The sequence below is a fragment of the Calonectris borealis genome, chromosome 1, assembly GCF_964195595.1.
Source record: "Calonectris borealis chromosome 1, bCalBor7.hap1.2, whole genome shotgun sequence".
Lineage (NCBI taxonomy): Eukaryota > Metazoa > Chordata > Aves > Procellariiformes > Procellariidae > Calonectris > Calonectris borealis.
In genome coordinates this window covers 2,183,662-2,211,092 of record NC_134312.1, presented here as the reverse complement: position 1 = coordinate 2,211,092, position 27,431 = coordinate 2,183,662, and the positions used below count along the sequence as shown (strand labels likewise).

General features: G+C 49.0%; 1 protein-coding gene across 1 annotated transcript in view; it reads left to right on the top strand.

Annotated features, from left to right (window-relative positions):
- The window catches only part of LOC142078246 (uncharacterized), a 106,512-nt gene that overhangs the window by 40,865 nt on the left and 38,216 nt on the right, over positions 1 to 27,431 (top strand). The window contains exons 38-65 of the mRNA XM_075140705.1: positions 937 to 972; positions 2,348 to 2,380; positions 3,638 to 3,709; positions 4,526 to 4,585; positions 5,428 to 5,463; positions 6,579 to 6,659; positions 7,504 to 7,539; positions 8,096 to 8,140; positions 8,424 to 8,495; positions 9,171 to 9,206; positions 9,332 to 9,367; positions 10,946 to 10,987; positions 11,265 to 11,318; positions 13,269 to 13,307; positions 13,491 to 13,526; positions 14,432 to 14,566; positions 15,195 to 15,314; positions 16,756 to 16,884; positions 17,156 to 17,272; positions 22,338 to 22,418; positions 22,530 to 22,580; positions 23,599 to 23,634; positions 23,754 to 23,798; positions 24,376 to 24,420; positions 25,039 to 25,074; positions 25,420 to 25,455; positions 26,008 to 26,067; positions 26,752 to 26,877. Of these exons, the coding sequence (XP_074996806.1) occupies positions 937 to 972; positions 2,348 to 2,380; positions 3,638 to 3,709; positions 4,526 to 4,585; positions 5,428 to 5,463; positions 6,579 to 6,659; positions 7,504 to 7,539; positions 8,096 to 8,140; positions 8,424 to 8,495; positions 9,171 to 9,206; positions 9,332 to 9,367; positions 10,946 to 10,987; positions 11,265 to 11,318; positions 13,269 to 13,307; positions 13,491 to 13,526; positions 14,432 to 14,566; positions 15,195 to 15,314; positions 16,756 to 16,884; positions 17,156 to 17,272; positions 22,338 to 22,418; positions 22,530 to 22,580; positions 23,599 to 23,634; positions 23,754 to 23,798; positions 24,376 to 24,420; positions 25,039 to 25,074; positions 25,420 to 25,455; positions 26,008 to 26,067; positions 26,752 to 26,877 (1,731 nt within the window). The remainder of the gene's footprint in view (positions 1 to 936; positions 973 to 2,347; positions 2,381 to 3,637; positions 3,710 to 4,525; positions 4,586 to 5,427; positions 5,464 to 6,578; positions 6,660 to 7,503; positions 7,540 to 8,095; positions 8,141 to 8,423; positions 8,496 to 9,170; positions 9,207 to 9,331; positions 9,368 to 10,945; positions 10,988 to 11,264; positions 11,319 to 13,268; positions 13,308 to 13,490; positions 13,527 to 14,431; positions 14,567 to 15,194; positions 15,315 to 16,755; positions 16,885 to 17,155; positions 17,273 to 22,337; positions 22,419 to 22,529; positions 22,581 to 23,598; positions 23,635 to 23,753; positions 23,799 to 24,375; positions 24,421 to 25,038; positions 25,075 to 25,419; positions 25,456 to 26,007; positions 26,068 to 26,751; positions 26,878 to 27,431) is intronic.

Below are 27,431 nucleotides of genomic sequence, written 5' to 3'. Positions count from 1 at the left end.
CAGCCCTGGAGCACAGAGTAGGAGGGGAAGAAGCATTGGCTCTGTTTTCAGGCTCAGGGCAGAGCAGTTGAGGTATCTGGTTGGAGATCCAGAGGGAGGGAATTTGACGTCCACCCCACAGGCTTCTCCCAGTCTGGTCAGATGTAACTGGGCCACGTAGCTACATGCCACGTAACCACGAGGTTCAGGAGCTCACTGCTGCTGAAGGAGCTCTCGTGCATGGGATAGACCAGGGTAAATCCCCGGGACAGTCTGCGGCTAGCAAACACTGACGAACAAACCTTGAATATTCTTTGCCAGCCCATACTGAGTATTCACTGGTTGCTTTTATTAAGCCATATTTCAGGTTTGCTGTTTTTACAGCTCCCTCGGCTGCCCTTGTTCTGCACGTACATTTGATTATAACCTCAAAGATCAAAAGAGACGGCAGCATTTTTTCCTAAGAATAGCTACAGTAGTGAAAAACGGAATTAGGCTGTCAGGCCTCCTCGAGCCAGTGCACCTTGCAGGAGCAAGGCCCTGCAAGCACAGCGGGTACGTGTACTTGCAGCTTCCAGCCCTGAGCAGAGTCCTGGGGCTGGGTTAGGCAAAACACTGACCTGGTCTGGTAGCTCCCATGCATCTCATGGCTGTCTTTTTTTGCTTGCAAAGGCCCATCTCTGATAGCTTTACCTGGGATGAGAGCTTGCTGCTCTGTGCTTGGTCTCCTGGTAGATGGCAACCAGGTGTGCTAGAGATGGGCATGGGGATTTCCATCTCTCACCCGAGAGCCCTTATAGCCGTCTGGCAGAGCTGTCTTGTAGTTAGTGAAAAATTGGGCTGAAGAGCTTCCTCCCTCCATCCCTCCCTCTAGCTGGGAGCTTCTCACTACAGCAGGGACCGAAAGTGCTGAATCTGTTTTCAGTCTGGTGGAAATTCTCTTTTGATGTCTTCCAGGGACTCCCAGGACCTCCAGGGCAGAAGGGAGACCAAGTAAGTCAAACAGTAAGAAAACAACATGTTTGACTAGCTCAGTGAAGGTTTCCTGACTTTCCCTAGCTTGTTCCATGTGTGCAGCTCTTGCAGGCGCAGTTGAGTGTGTTTGGGGGGGGCTTACGCAGAGATGAAGCCAGCAGGGATGCACTTGAGCTCAGCGTCTCCTCTCTGTTTTGCTCTTGTGCTTCTGCGTTTTGGGCTGATTTAAGGAATGGATGGGGAGAGCAACGAGAAGGAATTTTTCATTGCCCCAGATTGTTCGTTTTATGTCCTCTTGCCTTGCAGGGGAACCCAGGATTTCCAGGTGCTCCAGCTATGGGGGTAACTATGAGTGGATTACAGCCCTTCTTGTGCTAGAGCTATGCAGCATCACCACCAGCGGTGCCAGTAGACCAAGGACCAAGAGAGAGGTGTCCCACTGAACTGCAGGAGAAACTAATGGACCTTTTCCTTGACCCTCCAGACAACTATGTCTTCTGCTCCCTTGCTCCACTTCTTGTATTCCCAGCCCTGCACCACAGTTGCCCACTGGCTCCTCAAAGAAGCTTCACGGCTGTGCAGGAAACATAAGGATAAAGCCATCCCACCACTGAAGTCCTGTGCTCCAGGCCTGTCCCCCACTCAAGCTCCCCATTCACAATGGGGTTGTGCTGGTCCCTGCTGAAGAAGAGCTGCTGATCGGTCTCATTTGCTTCATTCCCATTTGGAAACAGGGCTCCTACAGCCTCTTCTTCATGTCCCTCCAAATGCTAGGGCAGCTTTAAGGAGAAACCTTCGTGGTGGCCATCTCTGCATGCCCCACAGCATTGCTGCAAGGGCTGTGGGAGCAGTTGGAGGTTGCATTAAGGACTGAGACCCACCACCAGGACAGACTGATGTGTCCTAGAGGATGCTTGAATGAGCAGGGTACCTTAGGTTTCTTTCCTAGCAACGCTGACAGAATTGTGGTGGAGACACAAGGTAGGAAGACAGCTCTGTAGTCCCTAAACCCAGCCGAGGGCTGCTCTGCAGGGTCGTAGTGCAGTCATTAAGATTCATGGCTGTCCAAAGGTTGGTCTTTGGTGTGTGTTAGCAAAGGCTAGAGCAGCTATCTGCCAATTACTGCTTGTATGTGAGTGATCGTTCGGTCCCATCCCTGGAGCTAAAACCTGCTGAAGTTGGTGGGATTCCTTCACAAGCTTCACTGGGTTTGGGGTTTGGCTTGTAGCCCTTTCTGGCGTTTTATGACCCAGTGCAGATGGTGGGTTTCCCATCCCATAACAAGGCTGAGATTCTCTTGCTTTGGGAAAGGTACATGAATAGACCCTGCTTTGAAAGGGAGATCTTTTTTCCCAAATAAGAGAGCATTTCTGTGATTTCTTTTTATCCTCAGGTTTTGGGACCTCCAGGCAAGAAAGGTGTCAGGGTAAGTTCATTCATTAGCACTGCTTGAAACTTAGATGAGATCTTTGCCTGAAAAAAGTGAGGGCAGGACCATGTTTCACCATCTGAATCATATTCTCCCTTGTGATTGACTGGAGAGGAGAGGTTGGAAAATTAGCAATAGTCTTGCGCTGCTGATACTTTTTTGGCTTTTATTAATATTTTGTGCCTGACGTTCTCTTTCTAGCCCTAGTCCATGGGGAAATTTGGGATTTCCGTGTGCTAGTTTTAGAAGGTAAAGATCGCTGCAGCACAAATCCAGCCCACTCACAGCAGCTACTTTCCAGCCAAGGGAGGCATTGACATAAAACCAAAGCACAGCTGAGGCTGGAAGGGACTTCTGGAGGTCTCTAGTCCCACCTCCTGCTCAAAACAGAGCCAGCTTCAAAGCTGGGTCAGGTTGCTCAGGACCTTGTGTGCTGAGCATCTCCACAGATGGAGATTTCCCCACCTCTCTGGATCCCTGACCCACTGTTTGTCCTCCCTGTGACTGGAGGAAATTGAATTTCTCAAACCAGGGAGATGCGTGAGACAAAGCTGTTCCCTGACTATGTTGTCCATACTGTACATCTACTTTATAGGAAGGTGGATATAGTTCACTCTTGCAGAGGCCTTGTGGTGGAACATGGTCTGGAATATCTTAATTTTTTTTATTCTTGATAGTTTATTGCCAATCTGCAGAGAAATAAAAGATCTCCCTTATCCTTGTAAGGAGTATGTACTGCAGGGCTAACATCTCTTGGCTTTTTGACTACTGGCATTCATAAAATACCCTACGGTGCTTCATACTTCCCTCACCCCTTAGAGACAATGAGGTTTGTCCTTTTCACTGAGCTTGGATGTTGGAGCCAACTCCCTTCATTGGTCTTACTGTCCAGAGGGCTTAACATCACTCAGCAAAAATGCCTCTCTTCTTTTAGGCTGGCTGCATTTAAGTAGTGATCTGGGACCTGAATTTTATCCTGCTTATACCACTAGAAATGCGCACACGATAATTTACAGTATACAGGTTGCATGGCTGGAGAGGGTGTGACTACTATGATGGGTTTTGTATGGCAGAAGACCAGGTACCACAGAGAAAGCTTACGTGTAAACCCAGAGGTGGACGGATGGGTGGATTTGGCAAGGGAGTGGTTTTCAGAGTGTATTGAAAGTGCAAAAGGCAGCTCTAGGGAGCCACATGAACGGGGTTTGTTTTCCTGCGTGATATTATTAGTTTTGGGGATGTCTTTATTCATAGGGAGATATTGGACCAACAGGGGCCCTGGGACCACAAGGAGATAAAGGAATACAAGGAGACAAAGGAGAGAAGGTAATGCACTTGCTTTTCTTGGCGCATCCTTTATGGGTAGAAGGGTTTATTTTGTTTGTGTCCACAAAGGAAGCTCTGAGGCAGATGGAATTCCTCGTGCTAACAAGGAGCACCCATGTGCTGTAAGCCAAGGGGAGACTTGTCACATGGAGAAGTCAAAAGGTCCTTGAAAGGAAGTCGGTGAGAGACACAGAGTTACCAATGCTCAGCTCACCCGGCTGCCCATGGTTGATGAAAATGCCTATCTGCTCTGTCCTTTCCTGCTAGCTTCAGATGTGGAGATTTATGTCCTGAGCTTGGAAGCTGCTCTGGCAAGACACTGTATCTCCTTCTGCATCTTGCTTAGCACCAAACACAGCATTGGCCAGCAGTTATAGCAAGGACGGGAAGCAGGCTGACCCTTGAGGGGGCTGCAAAATGGTGGTGGGGTGGAGACTGCTAACAGCGAGCATGGCATAGGACATATTCCCAAGAGTGAGATAACGAGTGGAGCAGGGTCATGCCACCACAGCTCATGCATGACAATGGAAGAATTGCGGCCAAGATCTGCAAGATTGGAATGGGGAAACTGAGGCACATCCTGGCTTCCCTAAATAACACTCTAGGGAAAATTGGCTCTCCACAATAGCATCTCTCAGAGGTGGCAAGGAGTGTTGTTAGGAAGGGAGAGGGACCATGTGGTGGCCGTAATGACAAACTGGGAGGTAGTACCAGCACAGGGTTTAGCTCTGGCTGTGTCATACGAAGAGTTGCAGAGAGGAAAAGCTCCCCAAGCGTTACACGCATCGTGACACGCATCGTCATTGATTTTTGCAGGGAAGTCCAGGTTTCGGCATTCCAGGTCAACCTGGGCTAAAGGGAGACCCAGGCGATAGGGTGAGTGGGGCAATACGCTGGATGTGGAAAGGGGAGGACTAAGGAGGCAAATCAGGAGGTTCAGAGGCAAAACCTCCCTGTCACCTCCATGCATGTGAATTTGCTGGCCTTCACCCCTGAGGGAATTAATACTGGGGTGATGACAAGGAGCTGGGTTGTCACCCTGCGGTTGGTGATCTTGTGTGATGGGGTAGTTAGCACTGTCTTCCACAGTCAGGTGCAAAGAGGGGGACTCCTCCAAAATGCAGAGAGGATTGCTCATGAGTCTGGAAGAAAGCAGACGGTCAACACTCAACTGGTAATTCTGCGAACAGCAAAGCCAAGGAAGCCCCATTTCCAATGGCTTTGTGTCCTGAAAGTGAACTCGACCTTTATCTTCCTGACTTTTGTGTCTAAGAAGGTGCTAACTTCTGGTGGCTCCCATATGAGTTCACTGATGTCTAGTAAGGGTTGGGTTAATGCCTTGGTGTTCCCTCCTACAGGGATATTAATAGTCCCTTTCATTTTAAACCAGCAAAAACTTGCAAAACCTAACATCTCTGAGGTCCTCACCCCTCTGTCAAAGCTAGTCACCGAAGTATTAATGGCTTCAAAAGTGGGGAAGACAGATGCATCTAGACAGTGCATGCTTACAGCAGCCCCTCTTCTCTTAGGACACCGTCTGTTTTCCCCTTCTCTGCATTTTACTACACTGTTTCAGCTACTAATACCTACAATCAAAGAGCAGCTTTGCAGCACTGAGTCTGGGGTTTACACCCTTTAGATACAACGGAGGACCCTCACCTGAAAGTATTCTGCCTGTATCATTCTTGCCATGTGACTAACGGTCTGTATTTCTGCAGGGAAATGTAGGTTTGTCTGGCAAACCAGGTCAGAAGGTGAGTCTGTGCAGTGATTGCAACGCGTAAAGCATTGTCTCGTGACCGATGTCTGTGTCACCCGAAGCATCTTGAGTCAGTGGGGTTTTATCTTTGCCGTGGGACTAGCGTCAAAACACGGGGAGTGTTCAAAAGCTGAAAGGTCTGAACAAATTCTGCTTTGCTGGAGTCTCCATGTGACACACAGAGCCCTGCATAGAAAAAGAACGAAAAGATGCTCTTGAGGCTTTAAAAAAATCTGCAAATCCTGGCTTGTAGGATTCCTCCTAGCAAAGGTTCAAAACTGGTCGAGAGGTCTGGAAAACCTCCCAAATGTGGTGTTTGTTCAGTGAATCTGTCTCGCTGCGTACATTTCTCAAACAACATTGCTCCCCAGGCTTGGCTGAAGGAGCATATGGATTTGGGAAATGTTACAGCATGATACATAGCCCAGTGAACGGAATATTTAGGCTGGATCAGCTTCATGGGCATGGAGAAATTGGATGTCAAAAGAGATAAATGAGATGCATCCAAGACAAGATGTGTTAACAAGATGTGTTAATGCAGTTGAAAAGCGGAGAAGGCAGCAAGAGGTATTTTGGGTTGAGGGAAGGCATGGTGAGGTGGTTGAGTGATGAGGAAGGCCTCTGTTGAGGCCTTACACATCAAGCAGAGCAGATGTGTAAGTACCCATCCATGAGAGCTCATCTGATTTCACATGGGAATAGAAGTTAAAACATGGAGGGGGAACTGACCGTGCGTCCAAACCGCGCTCTCAAGACCAGACATCTCTTGGGTCTCCATTAATGGGCCACCTCATTTGAGCTGCAAAGCTTCCTGGAGGTGGAGAACCTCAGAAGAGTCTGTCCTGCAGTGTCTGCCAAGGCTGATCATGGACTCTGGATGGACTACATTAGAGATGGATGCATTCCAGCCTAGCCCGCTAAGCAAATACTGTAAGCACAGCCCTTCCTAGCGTAGGGTAGATGCTCTGAGCCCAAGCTTCATCCAGGAGTGTGGAAGCAATTGCATGGCCATGCGGCCTGGCATGCTGTCTGAATATGCCCTGCAATGTCTAAAATGTGAGGACTATGAAATGCAGAAGAGGAATGTAACAACAGTCTTGTTTTCTTTAGGGGAATATAGGTCTGAAGGGAGAGAAAGGTGAACCAGGATTACCTGGGAAACCAGGCGAGACCGGACTAAGAGGTAAAGATGTAAGTAGAAGTTAACAATCCAGTCAGATGGTCCTGCTGAACCCCATGGCACGCCACCCTGTACCAACCTAACAACTCCAGGCTATGCCCTTGCAGTAGGAGGTAGGAACAAGTGACAGGATGGGACCAGTCAGAAACTAGTTGGGGAAGAGACAGGACTCAGCACAACAGCGTCAACAAACAAGACTGGACAAACTAGCTTGAATTAGGCATGATGGTTTGCTCATCAAGGGATCTAACTTCTCATTTGTTCTGTCCACTCTTTCATTGCAAGTGAGGAGGTAGATCCTTTGCAGATTGTCATTAGGGTGTGCTTTAGGCTATGTTTCAGGGCAGAACTCTTTACCCTTGGTCCAGGTGGCACAAGTGTCGTGGCACCATGGTGTTTGTGTTGCACTGCCTGGACACAGCATTTCTTACTTTTTATTCAATATCACAGTCTTTCATCATTGAGTCACATCTGTCTGACGTGCAGGGAACTAGCACGGTGTGCAGCTACACCAGCCCTGAAGAGCTTGCTTTGTTTTTAGGGCATAGTAGTTCCCTCTTACCATCAAACAAGGTGGCCGCTCAGAAAAGCATCAGAACTGGCTTCAGGAAAGCCTCTCCTAACCACAATCAGTGAAGACTTCAGTTCAAAGGGCTGAGCTGATCCCTGAACATCAAGTGGAATAGAATCATCAAGGGAAGGCTTGAAGGAAAAAAAGCAGCTGTGTTTCTCATCCCTGACCTCAGAGTCACCGGTGATTTCAAAACAAGAGCTCTTCTCCCGAGTAGGAAATTAGGGTAAAAAAGCTTGGTCACAGGTGGAAATGTAACCTAGCGCTTTTGCATTGTGTTATAGGGAGAACCAGGGAAGAAAGGCACCTCTGGGACCAAGGTAATCAATGGGGAGCCCACACCTTCCAGAGTTACATAGGTACCAAACACAGCAGGCTCACTCACAGCTGGAGCTCTGGGTCCAGCAGCGTAGGAGAAGGGCCGCACTGAGTTAGAGTGAAGGTCCATCCATCCCAGCATCTCACCTCCAAGAGTGACCAACTTCCCTGGAGGTCCTGGGAACAACGCAAAAGCAGGATGTCCTGTGTGAGAGGTGATGTCTCATGGGTTTGATAGCTCTTGGTAGATTTTGCTTCCATGAATTTAGGCACCCCACATAAACCTTTAACACCCTCAAACCCTCTGGGCAGGGCATTGCACAGGTTAGTTAAGCAGCAGCTGGAAAATGACACCCTGTGATTTGTTTTGAAGCTGACCCCTGCTCATTTTATTTCCTCTTTACTTGTCCTCAGGTTAGACGAGACTACGAAGAATCCTCTTCATCTCGCCCTTGGCTTTTCTTTCTTTTATTTTAGCTTTGGTTTCATTTTCCAAAGCTAAAGGCTAAAAAAGAAAGGTCAAAAAAGCTTTTAGAAGCTCCTACTCCTCTCTTTCAGGGAGAAGCAGGTGTCCCTGGAGAACCAGGAGAGAGAGGAATCAGGGTAATAATTGTTATTATTACAATTTTCTGCCCGGATGAGTGGTGGGGCATCAGGGGAGGCTGCTCTGCTGCTGCCCAGGCACCCCTGGTCTGTGCAGGAGCGGAGGGCTTCCTTCTCCAGCCCAACGAGAGTCCCCACTTAGAAACATCCATGTGCAAATATTTCTTTCCTGAGTGAAAAAGCATAGGGGGTAGCATTTTTTTTTGTTTGGTTTTTTTTTTTCTGAGCTGCTGGATGTGCTCAAAAATAATTTCTGATTGCTTCCCCGAATCCTTTCTTGCAGGGTCCGCCTGGACTCCCAGGACGGCCTGGAGAGCAGGGATTAAAAGGCGATACAGGACAACCTGGAAAGGATGTAAGGCAATCCCTAAAGGAGCAGTTGAGAGAGGGAGGACTTGGGATAGTGCAATGCCAATCAAAGAAACAACCGTATTTTTTTCTGCCTTACAGTCTGCGAGGCATAGAAAGCTCTCTCCCTCTTTCCTGGGAAGGGGGTCTCCTCTTCAAAGGGGAGATTAGGGCTGTTTCTCCGTTCTTATTTAATTAGCTAAGCACAAGTGAAACAGCAGGACTGTGCAGTGGGGGTTTCTGAGTGTGCAAAAACTTCCCCAGCCCCACATTGCTGGAAATCAAACGCTTAACACTGTCCTAGTCTGGCGAGGGAGGGAAATGATGCACTTATGCTCTGTCTGTCTGATCTCCCTCTAAGAGCTTTGGAAAACACTGGCTAAGGTCAGCTACATTGTCAGAGGTCTCAAAGACATGGTGTTTCTACAAACTTTGTGCAACTGAGCAGCTGACTAGGGGAAAGTCCCTAATGAGCCTACCCACTGAGAAAGAGGCTAATAATCTCACCCCTTATTAAATGTCAGAGAACTCCTCCACAAGAGAGATGTTGAAATCCAGGTTTCATTAGTTCAGCTGCATAAAGATGGGCTTTTTAGTCTTTATGGCAAGAAGAGGGGAGAGTGCTGAGACCCCCTCCCCTACCATGGCTTGTTCTCATCCTGCCTCTCTCTCCACCTCCTAGGGAATCACTGGAGAGAAAGGAGACAAGGGCGAATCTGTAGGTTTGCACGTTCCCATTTATAACCTTGCATGAGAGAGAGTCTGTTTGGGGACTAAAATGTTGAATTGCACCACTCACTATTTTTTGGGGGGTGGGGGTATGGTGGTGTTGTATCTTCATAGGGTGAGCCTGGGCTGCCTGGGACTCCTGGAAGCATTGTGAGTAATGCCTAATTCTGTTGTCTTACACATTTTTTCAGGGAAGGGATATATTGAGATTTACCATGAATCCTGGGTACCACGGAGGACACATTGCCAGAACTTAGTGCTTGCAACAGTGCATGTTGTAGAGTGGATTTCCCTTGTAGCCTTATCAAAAGTGCAAAGCGGTACAGCTAGCTCCTCTACAGATATATGCATGAATCCCACCCCAAATGGCTTGTTACTGATGATGCAAGAAGACTGTGTCACAGAAGAGACTGAAAGCTAGCTATGAACCCACCTGAGACCTTTAATCACTGCCTGTTGTGTAACTGAGGCATCTGGGCTCCTTCTATAGTCAAGACAGACAGACGGATGCCTTTTAGGAAGGGTGCTTAGGCAGATGGGACGACTCATGCTCAGGACTCCCCTGTGCCTTTGCATGGAGTTTTCCTTTGGATAAGAAGCCTAACATCAAGTTGGGTCAGATGAAAAGCGAGCAGCTCAACCCAGGTTCATCAAAAATAAGGCTGGAAGAGATTTTGAAAGGTCATTTAGGTGATCAGGAAGGTGTTTCAGTACATGAATGTGCAAGGAGGCATTTTTCACCCCGTTGACTTCAGTGGAGGTAAAGCCACCCCTGTTTGGTGCAAAACCAAACCACTGCCTTAGGACTGGGAGCCACAGCCTCTTGGGAGAGCTGTGCTAGACTTTATCTTCCATCCCTAGGGATGAGACATTGGCAGGATCTGAGTAAAAGGCTGCTTCAAAGTGGGCAAAATGCTACTGACCACCTTCAGCAGTATTATTGCTGTACAAAACAGTAGTTTCTGCCAACTTCGGACAAGCCAGGAGCAAGGAGTCATTGCCTTCTGGTGATGGATGCCTCTTTCCATACATCGCAGCTCTCCGCTCACAACCCTACCAACATGCTGTTTGAAACCACCCCATTTAGTGGTTCCAGCCCCATTTTCAGATGTTGTTATCTACTGGGGCTCCTGTTCACTTGTCTCTCGTGTGTTCTGCACTACTTGGACTCTGGTACATTTGGGAGTGGGACATGGGGGTATCAAACACCCCCTGTTCCCTTCAAAACTGGGAAGAGCCTTATTGCTTGAGGGTATGGCAAGATCCTCCTCTGCTAATGCATAACCATCTCATTCCATCACCCAGCCAGGTGGTTTTAGGATTCAAAAGGCTTGTTCTCACTCATGTAATTACCCAACCGGCTATCAAATATCCCACTAAATGCTTATGTCTGAGAGGGACCCAAGCAATGTCCTGAGCAGCAGGAAAGTGGTGTCTGTGTGATCCCAGTTCCCTTTGAGAGGGAATTCACTGGAAATGCAGATGTTGACACCAACATCACAGCCACGCTGAATCTCTTACCTGTGAGAGCAAAGATGCTGCACCGGTTGCCTGTTGGTTTGAGTCCAAACGTAGCAGGTTTAGGTTGCTGGCTGATTTGGGAGAAAGCAGCTGGCTCTGCGCCCATGGATAAGGGCTAACGGAGGTAAAAGACACATGGAGGTGAGAGCTTGTATCAAAGACATCATCATTCACTTTGTGAGCAAGGTTTCTTCCATTTTTTTTCAGATGTCTTCTCTGGAGAACACCATCACCCTGAAAGGCGACAAGGTAAGATTTCCTCCTTACTGGAGAAGATGTGTGTTGAAGCTGAATGTGTGATTAATTAAGCAGTGTGTTTCAAGTGAAGAGCAGAGTTGCTCCAAATTTAACTTAATTATGTGTATCAATAAGATAGTTACAAGAAAAGGCTGGTTGGTCCATGTGGAAAAGGTGTTGTTAGTCTGGGGCCAGCGTCTGAGAAATACCACAACGCATGGTGAAACTAGCATCTCCACTGGGAATTTTAGAGGGGATGAAGAACTAACATATTCCTGCTGGCTTACAGGGGGATCGCGGAAAGGATGGCTTGAAAGGCGAAAGAGGTCCTCCAGGCCCAAAGGTATGTCCCAAATACGTGGAGGCATCTTTGTGTTGGTGTCTTTGTTTTGGGCTGCCAGAGGGAAGAGCACCCATCTCAGATCTCTTCTGACCCCCCAAAAGACTGGGTTTTCAAAGCAGAGTTTCTGAGCTGGGCTTGTAAACTTGTGGTCCCAGTGATGCTGTAGTCCTACAACTTGATTAAGCAGATACATGACATTTAGGCAGTATTTCTGTATCAGAAATGGTGTGGCCAGCAGGAGCAGGGAGGTGATCGTGCCCCTGTACTGGGCACTGGTGAGGCCGCACCTCGAATCCTGGGTTCAGTTTTGGGCCCCTCACCACAAGAAGGACATGGAGGTGCTGGAGCGTGTCCAGAGAAGGGCAACGAAGCTGGTGAAGGGCCTGGAGCACAAGTCTGATGGGGAGCAGCTGAGGGAACTGGGGGTGTTCAGTCTGGAGAAGAGGAGGCTGAGGGGAGACCTCATCGTGCTCTACAACTACCTGAAAGGAGGTTGTAGCGAGGTGGGGGTTGGTCTCTTCTCCCAAGTAACAAGCGATAGGACGAGAGGAAATGGCCTCAAGTTGTGCCAAGGGAGGTTTAGATTGGACATTAGGAAAAATTTCTTTCCTGAAAGAGTGGTCAGGCCTTGGAACAGGCTGCCCAGGGAAGTGGTTGAGTCCCCATCCCTGGAAGTATTTAAAAGACGTGTAGATGAGGCACTTAGGGACATGGTTTAGTGGGCATGGTGGTGTTGGGTTGATGGTTGGACTCGATGATCTTATAGGTCATTTCCAACCTTTATGATTCTATGATTCTGTGATTCTAAGATGTTCAGGAGCCAGGTGGGGTAAATTTCTAAAATGTTCAGGGATGTTTCCTTCCTTTCTTTTCCCTCCTGCAAGTTGAAGAGCACATCAGAAAGTGATGGAAGGAGAAGAGGTTTCTGATCCCACACATCTAGAGATTTTTAGAGGTGGGACCAACTCCTTCACTTAATGGAGAGGAAAATGCCGCAGAAGGCAGCATCAGCGAGTACAGGTAGATCTCCTGATTGGCACAAGATCCAGGTCTTTGCAAAGGCAAGGATTCATCCAGGTGACATGCATGGGCTGTGCCTCAGATGTACCCAGTTCAGCTAGTGCACCCCCACAACGTGGTTCCTTTGCCCTGGCACACCTTGGCATGGAGGCCTTCCTGGCGCCCTTCATTCCACCGGAATCTGTCGATACAGAAACCAGATTTCAGTGAAATGAAGCCCGTCAGAGAGGCAGGTCAGCCCCCACCTCAGCAGATGTTCCTTGCCCCACCACTGGACTTCCCAAGCCGTTGCAGCTCATCCGTGGTTTCATCCACAATGGTGGCCCAGGATCAGTCACCTGGAGAGCCTTACCATGCTGGGCAAGAAGAGACGGACAGCCTGTCCATGGGACTTGCTGTTGGGAGTCCAACCCATTGGAGATATTTGACCCAGACTGCGTGTGGCAGCACAGAGGGCCACCAGGACCATAGCCACCTCCAGAAGGGACAGCCAACCATGGGGGCACCTTGGCCATCCTCCTCCTTGCTGCTACCTCTGCACATCTGCCAAAGCAGTGACAGCATCGGTGGCATTGAGGGGGCCTCAAAAACCTTTGCTTCTTTTCATTGTGCATTGCCAAGAAACAGAGAAGGGGATGGTGTAAAGCTCTGGTCCAAACCCCACTTTGTTGATGCTCATGTCTGGCTCTGGTCCAGGCCTGCCCTATGAAATGTGGCCAGCAGCTGTGTCCAATGGAGGACCGAAGGAGCCCATTGAGCAGGGTGGGATTCAGCCCCCTCTGAGCCAACGGGGATTTGTCTGGGGTCACTGAGCAGACTGGTAGCAGAGTAAGGACCAGATATGTGACTCTCGCCCCTCCTCAGAGCTCCTCTTCTTGCTGCTCAATGGGATAATGACTTAATTAATGAGTTGTTCTTGTTCATTTGAAGGGAGAACCCGGTCCACCAGGCAAAGGAGTGGAAATGAAGGTAAATAAAATAAAAAATTATGGAGCGTATTAATGTTGGAAACACCTCCCTCACTGCCTGAGGTTGGGATGGCAGAGGGGACACAGTGTGTGCTCCCAGGCTTAGCCACCACCACCTGCAGGACCAGCTTCCTGGGCTGGAGGAGAGAGGAGGAGAAGTTCTGACTCTTCTTTCCTCTTGCAGGATCTGGAGAGGCTTTTTGAAGCAAATGGTATCAAGGTAGGTAATGCTTTGAACTTCCTTCTGACAAGGTGATTGTAATTAAGCTTTTTCATTGATTTCCCCCTGGCCTTCTGGAGACTATGTGTGCTCCCCAGGTCCAGCACGGGCACTCTCAAGAAGGCAGGGTTATTACATTTCCTTTTACAGCTTACCATATGTATTTAAATGCTTCTTGGACAGTTTTTCTGCTGATGCGTTATGGGGTGGATGGTGGCTTTGAGACCTATGTGGCATTGAAACTTGGCAAATACCCATTCAGAGCTTGGTGCTACCACCTGGGTTGACTTGTACTTCAGCAGTGGGTCTGCGCAGCCAGCAAGAGGAGACCCACACAGCCCTCTGGGTGGTCTGGCCATGCTGTGTGTCCTGTTTAGTGCAAAGTCCAGGTTGGGTTGTTCCTTAGCTCGTAATACAAAAATAGTGAACAATCACTGTGCAATACAGCAGTGCTAGAATGGTGGCCTCCCTCTCCACTCTCAAGGTTGCCATCAAGCTGAGGAAGTGTGCTGAGGCTCAGCTTTTAGTATCTACCAGGCAGGTAATTATAGTTGTGCTCGTTACCTTCAGCTCTTTTCTGTAAGCTCTGGAGATGTGACCGAGGGAGGTGGGGGACTGACTGATGTGGTCAAATGTAGGGGTTTTATTTAGGATGGGAAGAGCCACCACGTAAGCACCATCAATCAGCTCCTAGATGCCCAAACCATGGACACCTGTATTTAAATCAGCCGTTGGCTGTCGGAGCACATTGCTTCACCAGGTGCCCTGTGAGCCCCACTGGAAATGCCTCGGTCGTTGTTTCGGGGTGGCTGCACTTGCACTGTTTTGTGTCAGGAACACGAGGGTGGCACTGCCTGGTGCTGTGCTTAATGGTCTGCTGCCTTAATGGTCTCCACCGGTTGCAGCTGGCACTGCTGAAGGACCTCTCCAATGTGCTCCTGCGGGATGGGGTGGACAGGCTGGTGCGGCAGCTGGGTGGCTCCAGGACAAGCAAGACCTCCAGGAGAAAGCAGGCACCTCTGCATGCCACCAAGCATGGCGTGAGTATTGTCATGTCATCCTCATGGGGTAGACAGAACTTGAAGGAAATGAGAGAGAGACAGAAATGAATCATTGAAGGCTTCAGGGTCACCTCTGTCATCAAGCAGGTTGCGGTGACTTGAAGCCACTGTAAGAAACAATTAAGCTGGAAGAGGCTAATGGCCCACACCAGGATCTTGGATCTTCAGCTTAAAGTGATGCAATTGCAAAACACTCTTTTTTTCAGTGGAAATAAAGGAATCGGTCAACCCTTGTTGTTGATGGAGGATGGCTGGCCATCCTCCAAAGCCGTCAGCCTCCTTGTGCCCTTTGAGGGCTGGGGGTCGCTGGAGTGGTGGGTGTGCAAGGGGAGCAAAGCAGCTGAAAGCACGAGAAGCAATCACGAGGGCAGCCTCAAAAGCAAGAGGGATCCCAGGGAAGCAGGATTAGCTTGGAAGGAAGGCTTGGAGGTGGCCAGCAAGGAATTGCTGACTACTTGCTCCATTCTGGTTCGGGAAGGCCACCATATGGGACAGAGCGTGCTGGAGAAATGGGGCAGTGGGCAGAAATAACCTGTCAGGATCCAGCTCTTCGCCTGGAGCTTAGATTTGTCACGGCCACACTGACTCACTTTTTATGACGTTGCAGGATTCGCTGGTATTTGATACTTCTCGTGATGCCCCGGCCAGCACCGAGGTGACAGAAGAAGCACAGAGCCTGGAAGCGGAGGCTCAGTTTAGTGTGCCGATGTCTGAAGGACTCCCTAAGGTGAAAATAAACAGCAGAGCTGATGAAATGCAGTTATGTAGGTCTGTGCTGTCCATCTGGTCTGCTGCAGCAATAATATGAGATTGCACATCCGATGCATACCAGCTTTCTGTGAGCTCCCAGTCATGCTCCAGTGATGCCTCCTGCTGATCTTCATCCTCCCTTCCTCTCCACCCAACCACAGCTCCTTCTTGTCTTCTCAGCAAAAACCAGCACAGGTTGGGTCATGCTGGTTATCTGTTGAACTCACCCCACAACTTCTTACTTGGAGGTTGTAATCTAGGTGCTTCTCTCCTGGCCTGGCAGGACTGGATGCAATCCTGCTGTCAGATTGGATTGAAGTTGCCCAAGAGGAGTCCCTGACATGACTCCACAGCTCTCATTTGCTTCAGTAACCAGGCTAATTGCTAGAGGTGATCTAGTCACCTGCATCCTTTGCAATTGCAAGGAAGAGATAGTTTGTGGTATGGGAATTAGGAATTTATTAGCAATGTTAAGGCTTAATCTCCATGCTGGACCCAAGTTCCAACATGGTACAACACACCTCCAGGAATAACATCAGAGGGCTGTATCCAGGTCACCTCTCATAGCTGGTGGAGGAGTCATGGATCTTAATTTGCCTGTACTAGCCAGTCCCGATAAGAGATAGTCCAAGAAATAGCGCCTGCAGCTGCGGTGGGGCTTTTCTAGACCTCTTTTTATGACAGCCAAGAGGTGACTCACTCTCCATAAACCCTTGTGGGTCACTGGTAGGAAATGTTTCCTCTAACTGGAGCACAAGAGCTGTGGGGGTGTTTGGAGCCAACTCCTGATGATTTTATCTTCCTCTGTGGTTGGTTCAACAATGACCCAGATGCTCAAGCACTTAGACAGGGTGAGACAGGCTCATCCCCTCTCAGCTCCAGGCACTTGCTGTGATCCCAGGTGAGACACGTTGCTTTTCTGGATCATTGCAACCTGGATGATAGCATTTTAGGGGCTTGAGGGGGGATGAAGTGCTCACCAGCAGATGTGTTTGCACCAAAAGACCCAAACTGGATGTGCCAGCAACCCTGGAGCCAGCAATGCTGGGATTTGGGGTACAGAGACACCAAAGCTGTCTCTGATGGGCTTTGGGAGCCCAACCCAATCTGGCAGAAAGGGTTGGGGACCTCTCTGTTCATCTGGGCCAGCCTGTCTAGGCTGGACTTCAACCAGAGAGCTGGGAGCGAAGGGGTCAAAGCAGCCCTCCAACCCACCACGAATCCTTGCCATCTGCCCCAGCCCATCCTTGTTGGCACTTCCCAAGTAAGGTGCAAGAGAGGTCTCGGCACCTTGGCTCTCCAGCCTTGTCCTGCGGTCTCTGAGCATGCTATTGAATAAATGGCAGTGTTGGTAAAGCGGTGTATTGTGGGTGATGTCTTGGCTTGGAAAAAGCGGTAACTTTCTTTGCTCTCCCCAGGGTCCATCTGCTGGTGGTTCTGAACCTGAGTACCAGCCCCTAGGAAACCCTCCTGAGTCCTTGGAGGAAACATCTGAGGAAAGAAGGAAGGAGGGAGACTTAAGAGGGACAAACCCTTCTCTCAGCAGTGTATGTAAATGCCTGTTCAGTGACTTTTAATTACTTTTCCATTTGTGCTAATTTAATAGATGCAAAGGGGTTACATCTCTGAGAGCTTGATTGGACAAATCGTTGCAATTCTGTGAGTTTTGTCCCTATTTTACTGCAGGGAAAAGCTGTTAGAGAAAGGGTAAGGATGTCTGCATGAATCAGTGTCCGAGCCCAAAAAGGGTCTTGCTTTCCATCTTCCACTCTGGTAATCAGTGATACTGTGTTGTCGCTCACCCACCACCCTCTGCAGAGCTTGGCTGTGCCCCCACCACACCCAGAAGATGATCTGCAGGGAAACCAGCCCATGGAGCTTCTCGAGTCCTTGGAGGAGAGGGTGGAAGGACAACCACAGCAGGACACCAGCCATGTACGTCTTCCCCAGCCATGCTGGGCAGTAGACCAGTGTGGAGATAAGTGATAGACTGGAAGGGACTGGGATGCACATCTCTCACCCAGTGCTCTGAGTCCTGGGACAGCCCTCCCCACATGCCCAGAGGAGACCACTGCTTGGACATTGGACCTGGGCTGACAGCCAACCTTGCCTTCTGCATACAGGCAGGGAAGTGGGAACTCCCCAGAGCCCTTGGCAAATTGTTTTGGTGTTTAATTACCCACTTTGTTGAAAGAAAAAGGACAATCTCTTTCTAATCTGAATCTGTCTGGTTTCAGCATTTGTCCCATCTTTTGGGCTTGGTTGATTGAATAGTCAATGGATCAGACTTGTAATGCTCCAGGGACAGTGCAGACCCCGGACAGTGAATTTAAGATATGCTCCCTGACAAGAAACCTTCCTTTTCCTTCTTACTTTTCACAGATGTCTCAGAATAGTCCACAGACCCTCAGGTTTCCCTGCCCAGCGTTAGTCTTTCAGACCCCGGTATGCACTCTCCTGAGCCCAGTTCTGGGTTGCAGAGTCTGACTCCCTTGAAGAAGAAGATTTTAGGGTCCGAACAGGAATTTGGGGACTTTCTTCTTTTTAAGGACTCACAAAGAAGAGCTAATGGTAATTTAACAAGCCTTTGTGGGTCAGCTGAGCCAAGGTGACTGTCTCAGAGGAAACACGATGCAGGGTGACTCACTTTACCTCTTCCTTCAAGGCCTGCAAGACATTTGCCTCCTAAAAAGTTGAAGTGGTTTGTTACTGCACCTCGGCTGAGGGACAGTAGCAAAGAGAGAGGTTTCTTCCATAGCCAGGAGCTAGAGCTGCTTTACAAGTGCGTATGTATCCTCTAAGACATGTTATAGCATTTTCAGCAAAGTCGGAGGGTGCATTCAGGCTGGTAGCAGCAGTGATCACAGCTCAGCGATGGGCAGTAAGTTGTGGTGTTGCTGCAGTGTGGTTGTCTGAGCCCTAACATCCCATTTCACTCTTTTCCCCCCCCCCCTGCTCTCTTGGGCATGCATTTTCTTCTAAGAGCCCAAACGATGCTCCACTGCCACGTACCAAACCCAACACCCTCCAGTTTGAACATCATTGTAACCATAAGTGCACAGTCCAGCCCAGCTGGGAGAGCCTACCCCAACACGACGCATCGTGTCGTGATGGAGAGAGGGAAAATGCATTCATCCAGTGCTGTTTTAACACCTTTGCATACTGATGTGCTCCTGTGTGATGGAGGGAATGCTCTTTTTGAAAATACTCAGAGACAGGATACCCACAGCCTTAAAAAGCGAACCAAAAAATCCCTTGGATGTTTGCTTGCAGCTACAGGCACGGTAACTGCTAGGAACAGCGTTAGCAAGGATATTTCTAGGAATAGCAATGAGGGGGTAGCTCAAAGCGGGGAGACCCTGTTAGAGGAAATCTCGCTCTGATTTAGGGAGCCTGCTGAACACTTGCTTCTGCTCCCGTCGCTTTAGCCGTCTCCCGGCTGGCTCTGCAAATTAACACCGCGCTGAAGCACGAAGCTGGAACAATCGTGGTTGCAGCAGCCACGAGAGGGCTCCCGGCACAAACACACGCGCACACACACGTGTATGTGTGTAAGCTACAGCTCTGGAGACGGTGGCCTGTGCCATGAGCATCCACCAGCTTTGTTTCTCCTCCTGGATGTGCCGTTTCCCTTGGCTGGGCATGGTTAAACTGGAGAGAGACCTGGAAGCACAGAGGATGGAGCCCAAACCCCCTCATTTTTTGTGGGATTGGGCTGCAGGACCCTGGATGAGGTGGGAGCTTTTCGGTGCTTGAAAGCAGGTGGAGCTCAGTCCCTACGGACCTGCACCCGGAGACCATGAAATCCAGGGCGGTCCCGAATCTGTGGCTCCATTTGAAACCCTGGAATTTAGCCGTGTTGGATGCTCTTTATGAGCAGACTTCCCAAGGCTTCACACATGCCCCCGCGTGGAGTAATCAGGGGTGTAAGCAATTAATTTAATCCCTCCATCCCAAGGACCAAAAGCAGTTTTCTGTGTCCCGTTTGGGATGCTACTTCTTTTTTTTAAGCCCAGTGGGAAGTGCAGAGCAGAGCCACAAAACTGATTCCCATCTGGCTTCCAGGCTCGTTTATCACACGAGACTTAAGATCAGACATTTTTTAGCCAAACTCAGGGTGCCTGAGGTGACTTGATTTCTGCATCGAAGAGTTTTTGCAGGGAGGAAATACCAAATGTTAAAGGGCTCTTTAATCTTGCGGTGAAAGGCAGGAGAGCTGGAGGGAGGAAACTGAAGACTTATAATTCAAATGGGAAATGAGAGCTCAAGTTGATTAACCCCGGGAGCAGGCTGGAGGGAGATGGGACAAGGCAACGATTCCCCCTCTGTCGCTGCCTGAGTTACCAGGAGCAGAGCGCAGGGGGCTGGGGGAAAATTTGCGCTTTGGGTTTATAGAGATGATCTCCTGCCCTGTTGGGGCTGGTGTTCACGAGCCCTATAGATTAGTGCGTGCGATATCAGGGCCATCCAACAGCGATGCTGCACCTAGGCGTTTGGCAATAATTATTGGTGTAATCCCGCAAGCCGGTATTGCCAGACACCTATTTCTGAATCCCAGCCCAGAGGATTCCCCATCAAATGAAGAGTTGTTTGAAAGATGGGCAGGTAGCACCACCCTTCCTGCTCCCACGTCCGATGATCCCCATTTTGGTAGGGGGGGTTTGTAAAAAATGGAACGGCTGCCACACGTCTTTTAGGGCACTTCAAACCCCCCAGCACAATGGGATCTGCACCTCAGGGTGTTTTCCTCAGTTGCATTTGGCATAAAATCCCCTTTATCCTCAAGAGAAGAGAAAAGTGTGGTCCAAGGGCAGGGAAACAAGAGCAACCCCTCTCTCCCTGCAGCTCGTGCATCCTCACATCCCAGGTGGCTCCCGCAGCCGAACTGAACTCAGCGGAAGGCAATGCAAAGGGAGCGAAATAGAGCCGGTTGTTTTCCCGTCAGCAGCAGCTGTAATCACGAATTTTACCTGTTAAAAGGTTCATGGGGCCCTAGAGAGAAGCAGCCTGTAATAGCCCAAGAGCTTAATCTCGGAGGTGCAATTTCTGGCTGGCAGGAGTTAATGGGGGAAGCAAATTAACTGAGATAAAGAGGCAGGATGAGCCCAGGTACACGTGCCCATGCGAGAAGCGGTGGCCGGATACTCTTTCTGTAGACGAGCCACTTCTTTGGCATTACAGGGCCGTACCGGCCAATTCCTGCCTCCTCCATCTCCCAAATCCCCTGCAGTTAAGCTTACTCATTTTCAGAGTTAATTCAGATAAAAGCCCCTGGTTGTCTCCACATGAATAAACCCATAGTCACTTAATTTTCCTACCTGATATCTTCTTGGCCTTTTCTATTTCTCTCTTTCCTGTACCTCCTTCTTTGCAGGAATACTTTTTTTACTCCCCCTTTTATTTCCATTTTTCTCTTTCCTGTCCTAATTTTATCTGTTCCTTTCCTCCTTTTCTCCTTTCTCTCTTTTCCTTTCTTTTTTACGCTGCCACCTGCCATCAGTAAATCATTTCTTTAGAAAGCAGCAGCCTCTCTACTTTTCTATGAGGTGCCTTATTGCTGGCATCTCAGAGCAGGAAACTGCTAAAATTGCAGAGGAATTGCAGAATGAAGGAGAGTTATTATCCCCTGCAATTTCCCACCACCCCAGTAAATGGCAGCTTTATGAGACGGCATGCGTACGGGTCGTCTTCAAAACCTCGTCGAGGTCTTGGCAACCCGTGGGCTTGCCTCGCCGCTGCCTTGTGATGCTCTCCGCACGTCTGCAAATTGAACATCGACCCGTGCTAAAGAGCAGCAGCGTTTTACAGCCGGTCTACACGCAGATGAGCCGTGATCCCATGTAGGATGGATGGGAACGTCCATGTGGTCTCACCCTATGGTGCCATCTGATCCACCCAGATCACCTCTGCGTAAGCCTGGGAGATGTTTCTCTAGCCTGTTCCACAAAAACACTAGCCTGTCCCACATCACTGACCTGTCTTTTATTCCTCCTTCTGTCTCCTCACCATGTTTCAGTAAAGAATTTCAATTTTAATTGGACCAAAATAAATTAATTTTTTTTCCTTACGTATTTTGGTGAGTCAGAAACTTCCTGGGTTCATTAGCCACTAGGTGAAACCATTATCCAGCTAGTTAAAATCCAGCAAAACAGGTCTATCATCTCTGCAAACCTGACAGCGTAATGGCCAGGGCTGGACTAACCAGCATTTCTTGGAAGTCCTTCATTTAGGATTTATTTTCCCTTAGCTTCAACCATCTGAAAGTCTCATCACATACTTCTAGGTGAGATTAAATGAGATGAATCCAGGTCTTTGTTTCTGCAAGAAAAAATGTGGGAATAGTGCTAAATAACTGCACCCCATCCTGATTTTTCCCTCTCCTTCATGTGCTCCTGGCAGGTCTCAGGGTTGGGGTTTGGGTGCAAGGAGGTGCCCAGCTTGCTTTCGTTATAAATCAATTCACTGCTTTTTTGCTTTCAAATCAAAATATTCACCAAAGCTACACTGCAGTGCTTCCCCTGTGTAGCTCAGGGAATAATTGCTGTACACTGAGATATCCACCAGCTAGGAATATTATCATTTTTACCACAGCAAGCAGATAATTTACCGTTGCTAATACGGAAAAGAACAAACAATTTATGATCCAGGCCAGTAACTATTTGTACAAGCTTTACTGTGTGTGCCTTAAATATATATTGGCCAAAATCATGAGTACTGCAAACATCACCAAGTGGCAGGTTAATGTGTAGACATTAATAGGCATTAATAGTTGTGTTATTCCATCCAGGTATACTGGGTACGTTAAATGCATAGCAGGTGTGTTACCCAGACATGGATGGTGCAGGGAGGCATTTAAAGTTCGAAGTTGCAATATTTTAGGTGGGTTTTATTTCTTTGAAATAGCAGCAAATTAATTGCACAGCGCTAAATAATATATATATTATTATTACTATATATATAATATTAGGTGCTCAGCAGGATGCTGTTTCCCTTCCCACAGGAAAATGTGAATTTATATGATGGCTCTGCGCTCCCAAGGCACGTTAGAGCCAGGAGATCTACTGAGCACGAGACACACACGGTAAAGACCCCGTTTCACCGCGGTGGCTTCGGTATAGCCTGTGTGCAAGAGCAGAGCCACCAGCGTGATCCAGGAGGAAGCGGTGACCCTTCCTTATCGGATCCATCACAGGTTCGTCCCCCTGGTGCCCCAGGAGCTTGGAAATCCCCGTCTGGATCCGTGGTGAGTGAAGACCCCATACCAGGGTGTCTTCAAACAGATGGAGGCAAGGGGAACCCCAGTTGCCCACTTGTGCAAAGTCACGATGAATGTAGAGGGGGGGTGAAAGGTTAGTGATAAATATTAATAAATAAAGCCAGAAACAGCTGCAGAAGAAGCTGTTTTTCTTGGCAGAGCAGATTGTTCTCCCTGTATCTGGCAAGGGAAATGTGATGCTCGGAAAACAGAAGTGGGGAAAATCAAACTTAATCAGTGAAGGAACACAATAACCTGGTTCATGAGGAAAGCAGCATAACTGAAGGATGTTTTATGTCCTGAGATTGTAGAAGATATTTGTATGTGTGTTTAAATGTGTAAATATATGTGTGTGTTTATAAACAGATACATCTCTGTATGTATATACCTGCACAATTACATTGCCGACTTTAACAAAATATGCCAGAAATTGAAAGTGCAAAGAATTGATTTTTACAAAATTTAAGACAGAAAGATCTATTTCCAGGAGTTAAGGATGAAAAATTCTGAACAACAGATTTTCCCCTGAGTTTGAACGAATTCCTTTGAAAGCGGTGAGTGACCCTCACCCTGTGTTCCCAGGAGGAATGGCAGCACTGAGCTGAGATTGTCCATGCCATGAGAAAACACATCTCTTCTCATAGCCCTCTGTAAAGGGCCAGGATTAAGGTGGGACATCTGTGCCATTGGCAAAAGCCCAGTACTGAGGCATTTCTTGGTTCACGGACCCTGGCAGCCCATATGCAACAGACAGCACCAAGTCTCAGATGTCCCATCCGGGCTGGAGTAGATCAGAAGGAACCTGGAGGCCACCCTATATCCAGCCAGGGGCACTTCGATGGGGGTCTCATGATCCCTGGTAACACACGGCTTCCCTACGAGATGCCTCCAGCCTCTCCACTAGCTGCCTAACATCTTGCTGCTCAGAGATGTCTTTTCCATGGCTTAGGGGCGAAACGTTTCTCCAACGGCTCTCCCACTTTCCTCTTTTCTTTTTCAATTCAAGGCATACCCAGGTCCTCATCACCCGAGGAGAATTAAGGTACAGCATTCATGTTGTGCTCCACTTATGGCAGCTGCATGCAGTGAAGACGCAGCTGGTTCTTTCTCCATCACGCTGCATCCCAGCCCTGTTCTGTACCTGCTTTTTTTTTCTTACAGAAGGAGGAAACTGGCCCAGCAGATCCACCTTCCCATGGCCAAAAGGTCAGTTCTTTTGTTTCGCCTTTTAGTGCAGATACCCAACAGCGCTGGGGAGAGGCAGGGTGGTGATCCATCTTCCCAGAGCAGTCTCATTTGGAGGCTGAGGAATCACGGGTGAAAATTGGCCAGGCTGGTGGGTTCAAGGGGTAGTAATCAACAGTTTAGGCCATTGGTAATGAGCAGAGATCCCAGGCTTGATCCAAACATGGGTTTTGTGGGTTGGGGATCCTTAGTCCCTCCTCTGTGAACTTCTCCCATCTCCCTTAAACTCATGGCATCTTTTAACATCTGCAGTAGCCTAGGGCAGGGAGACCCTCAGCTTACCATTCATATCTGGCCCTTACTCTGCAATTTATGTTTTCTCTCTCTGCATTTCCACTGCACGGGATAGGAGGATAGGAGGTCAGGGACATCCCCAACCTGGTTTGGGAATGCAAGTGGTGGAAATGAGGGGTTCCTCCATAGAGGTTTGCCAAAAGCTGATGTAGGAACAAGGGCAGCACCCTCCTGGTCCAAAGCGGGAAGGAAAAAATGTAGCAATGCATGTTTGCAATTGAAGATGTTGCCTGTTGTTTTCCAGGGAGAAATGGGAGCTCCGGGAGCCCGTGGAGACAAAGGAGAAAAGGTAGCGATACCGCTTTTCTGGCCTGCGCCTCTGAGAGCAGGAAAATGCTCCCTGTGCTAAGAGGGTCTGGAAAGGGAGAGGCAGCTGGAGACGTGCTGATGGAGAGGACATTCAGGGTCTATGGCAGACTGTGCCGATGTAAATTGGGATTGCTGCAGTCCCACCTTTGTCCCTGAACTTGGCTGTGTGTTTCTGTTCCCTCCCTTCCAGCAATGCTAACACGCATCTGCAGGCGCTCAGGAGTAAAAGCAAAAATTCAGGGTTTTTCCCTGACGTTCATTTTCTGCTGGATCAGTGAATTAAACCAGGTGACAGACAAGCAAAAGCCAGCCCCGGCACGAGGACAGGGATGGAGGAAGGGCCACACAAAACACCATTTCATGAACACTTTTGGCAGCAAAGGCTTATAGGGACCAAATGGCAGATCTGGGGTGGTGGGACCCAGATATTCAGGAACAAGGCAGGGTTCTTGTTAAAAGGCACGGCCCGATGGGGAAGGGGGACTTTGCATGGGCTACCGTTTGAACACCGGTGTGGTGCAGCGTCCTGGGGACACAGGCATGAGAAGGGAGGGAGGAAGGGGAGGTGGCTGGAATATGGATGGTTTTTGTCTTGCAGGGGCAGCCTGGGGAGATGGGAGAACCTGGAGAAAAGGTGAGCTGTGGAGTCGGTACCAGCAGCTGGAGCAGGACAGCGTTACCAGCTAAGTGGCCCAAATCCAGCACTGGAGATTGCCATAGTCATACTGGGTCAACCCAGTACTCCATCTCGTTCCTAGGAGAGTGTGGCTCTGTGTTAGGGCATTTGGCTCTTCCCCAGTCACCAGCCGCTGCCCACCTCCTCTGGGGAAAAGAGGTGGAGGTCAGAGGGACCGGTTGCTCCATGCTGCCGTAGGCTATGAGCACAACTGGAAAACTTTGCTCTTTCTCAGGGTTGCACTGAGGCGGAACTTCACGTGACCTCTCACACAGGCTTGGTAACTCTCTCTTTATTTCACAGGGCATCAAAGGAGACAGAGGTGAAAATGGTCAAAAGGTAAAGAACAACCTTGGTACCACAGTCAGGGGTGTCTCTTCTTCCACTGTGAGAGCTTGCCTCCTGCTCGCCCTCCTCCTTTTGCCATACCTAGCCTCCCCATCTCAGGGGGAGCTGTCCAGGTAACCTCCTGAGATGTGGGCTCAGTGTGGCCAATCACTCGCTGGGGACCCAGTATCTCTCTGTTGATGAGGGAGGGACTCCAGATGGCTCACATAGACAGGACACCCACCTTATAAATGAGTAATGTCAGAAGATGAGAGTCTCGGCCAGAGTCCTCTGATACCATCTCCAGCAATATTCCTGCAACTCAGCTCCCTATTTTCTATAGCTCCCTCTCAGCAGCTTTGTCTCTCCAGGTCAGATAAGGCTTCCCATCATCTAGAGGATATGTGATGGTCACTGAGGGTTCTGTAGAAACCCTCAATGTAGGATCAGCTCTGAGGGACCTCAGCTGGGTGTCCAGGGAGCAGCATGAAGCAAGCTCTCATTTTGATGGGCCCACAGTGGAAGGAGTGATCTTGATTTTTCCTGACCTTATTTTCTTCACAGGGAGAACCAGGAGTTGGGTTCAGAGGTCCCATTGGTCAGGCTGGGCCACCTGGATTTAAGGTAAGACTTTCTTCTCTTCTAGATAGGATCTCACTTGTTTTTTTCCGGGTCTTTCTCTTTATAGTCCTTGCTTTCCACCACTGGTGGGGAGCACAGAACTGGCTTGGGCTACAAAGATAAAGCACCAAAGCCAGTCCCAGCCTGGGAAGGCAGGAACACCATCACATGGATCTGGGACAGAGGGAGTGCTCTGTGTCCTCCAAAGGGCTATTTCAAAGCAGGTGAGGTCCAGAGGGTAAATATCATAGAATCATAGAATCATAGAATGGTTTGTGTTGGAAGGGACCTTTAAAGGTCATCTAGTCCAACGCCCCTGCAATGAGCAGGGACATCTTCAACTAGATCAGGCTGTGAAATATGGCTGTGAAAAAATCCAGGGAATTGTGGTCTCAGCAGAGATGCGTTTCTGTGATCCCTTGGGATGTTGAAGGTCTGCAGGGTTTGAATTCACAGGAGAGCTCTGAAGGTCTATAGGTAAGGTAAGGGCTCCCCGCTTAGCAAGACATGGTACAGCCCTTTCTCCAGCCCTAGGACTTCTTTTATGGACCAGGGCTGGAGGGGGTGGCCTCAATTCTGTGTACTGGTCATGTGAATTCAAGGAGACACCCCAGGCTTTCTCCAGGACCTTTAGGGGGGGCATTTAATCCCACCTAAGATCCAAATTCCTTGTGATTCACTCAACAGGGTGAGCCAGGGGCCCCAGGACCTCCAGGAGCTCAGGGCATCCAGGGTATTCATGGCAATGCCGGCACCCCCGGGTCACAGGGGGACAGAGGGGCTCCAGGTCTGCCCGGGATGCCAGGACAGAAGGTAGGTGGTGTGCGGTGAGGGGACAGCATGTGTTGTGTTAACCACCTTAAGGCGAGAACAATGATGGCCCTACTGAGACTGTCTACGCCACGTCACCCACCACTGTGGGTCAAGCCCCCACCTATCCAGGTCTCCAGACCCTGAGCCTATATGTAGTCAGTGAAGAGAAGCAGGAGCAAAGCCTGGTGGCAAAAAGAGGGGTAACAGCATTTATTAGATCAACTGATGTTGTTGGGAAAAAAACAGGCCAAAAGATTTGGTACAGGGGGATGTCCTTTAAGTTCAAAAATAAAAAAAGCAGTGGAGCTCCAAGCAAGGTGGGGACCTATTGTTCTTCTTTTAAATTTAGTGATGTGACTTGATGAGATGACAGGGAAGAAAAGGGATGGCGATACCACAGGGGATATCAGCAAGGGGTTTGGGGGTCATTAGCCCCTGGGAACAGACAGAGCAATGGGTAAGTCTCGTTGCAGGGACATGGAGGCTTAGCTGGAGGTGGGATGGGGGACAGCAATGTGCCTAAACTCAGAGTCTCGGTGTAGCTGGAATCCCCT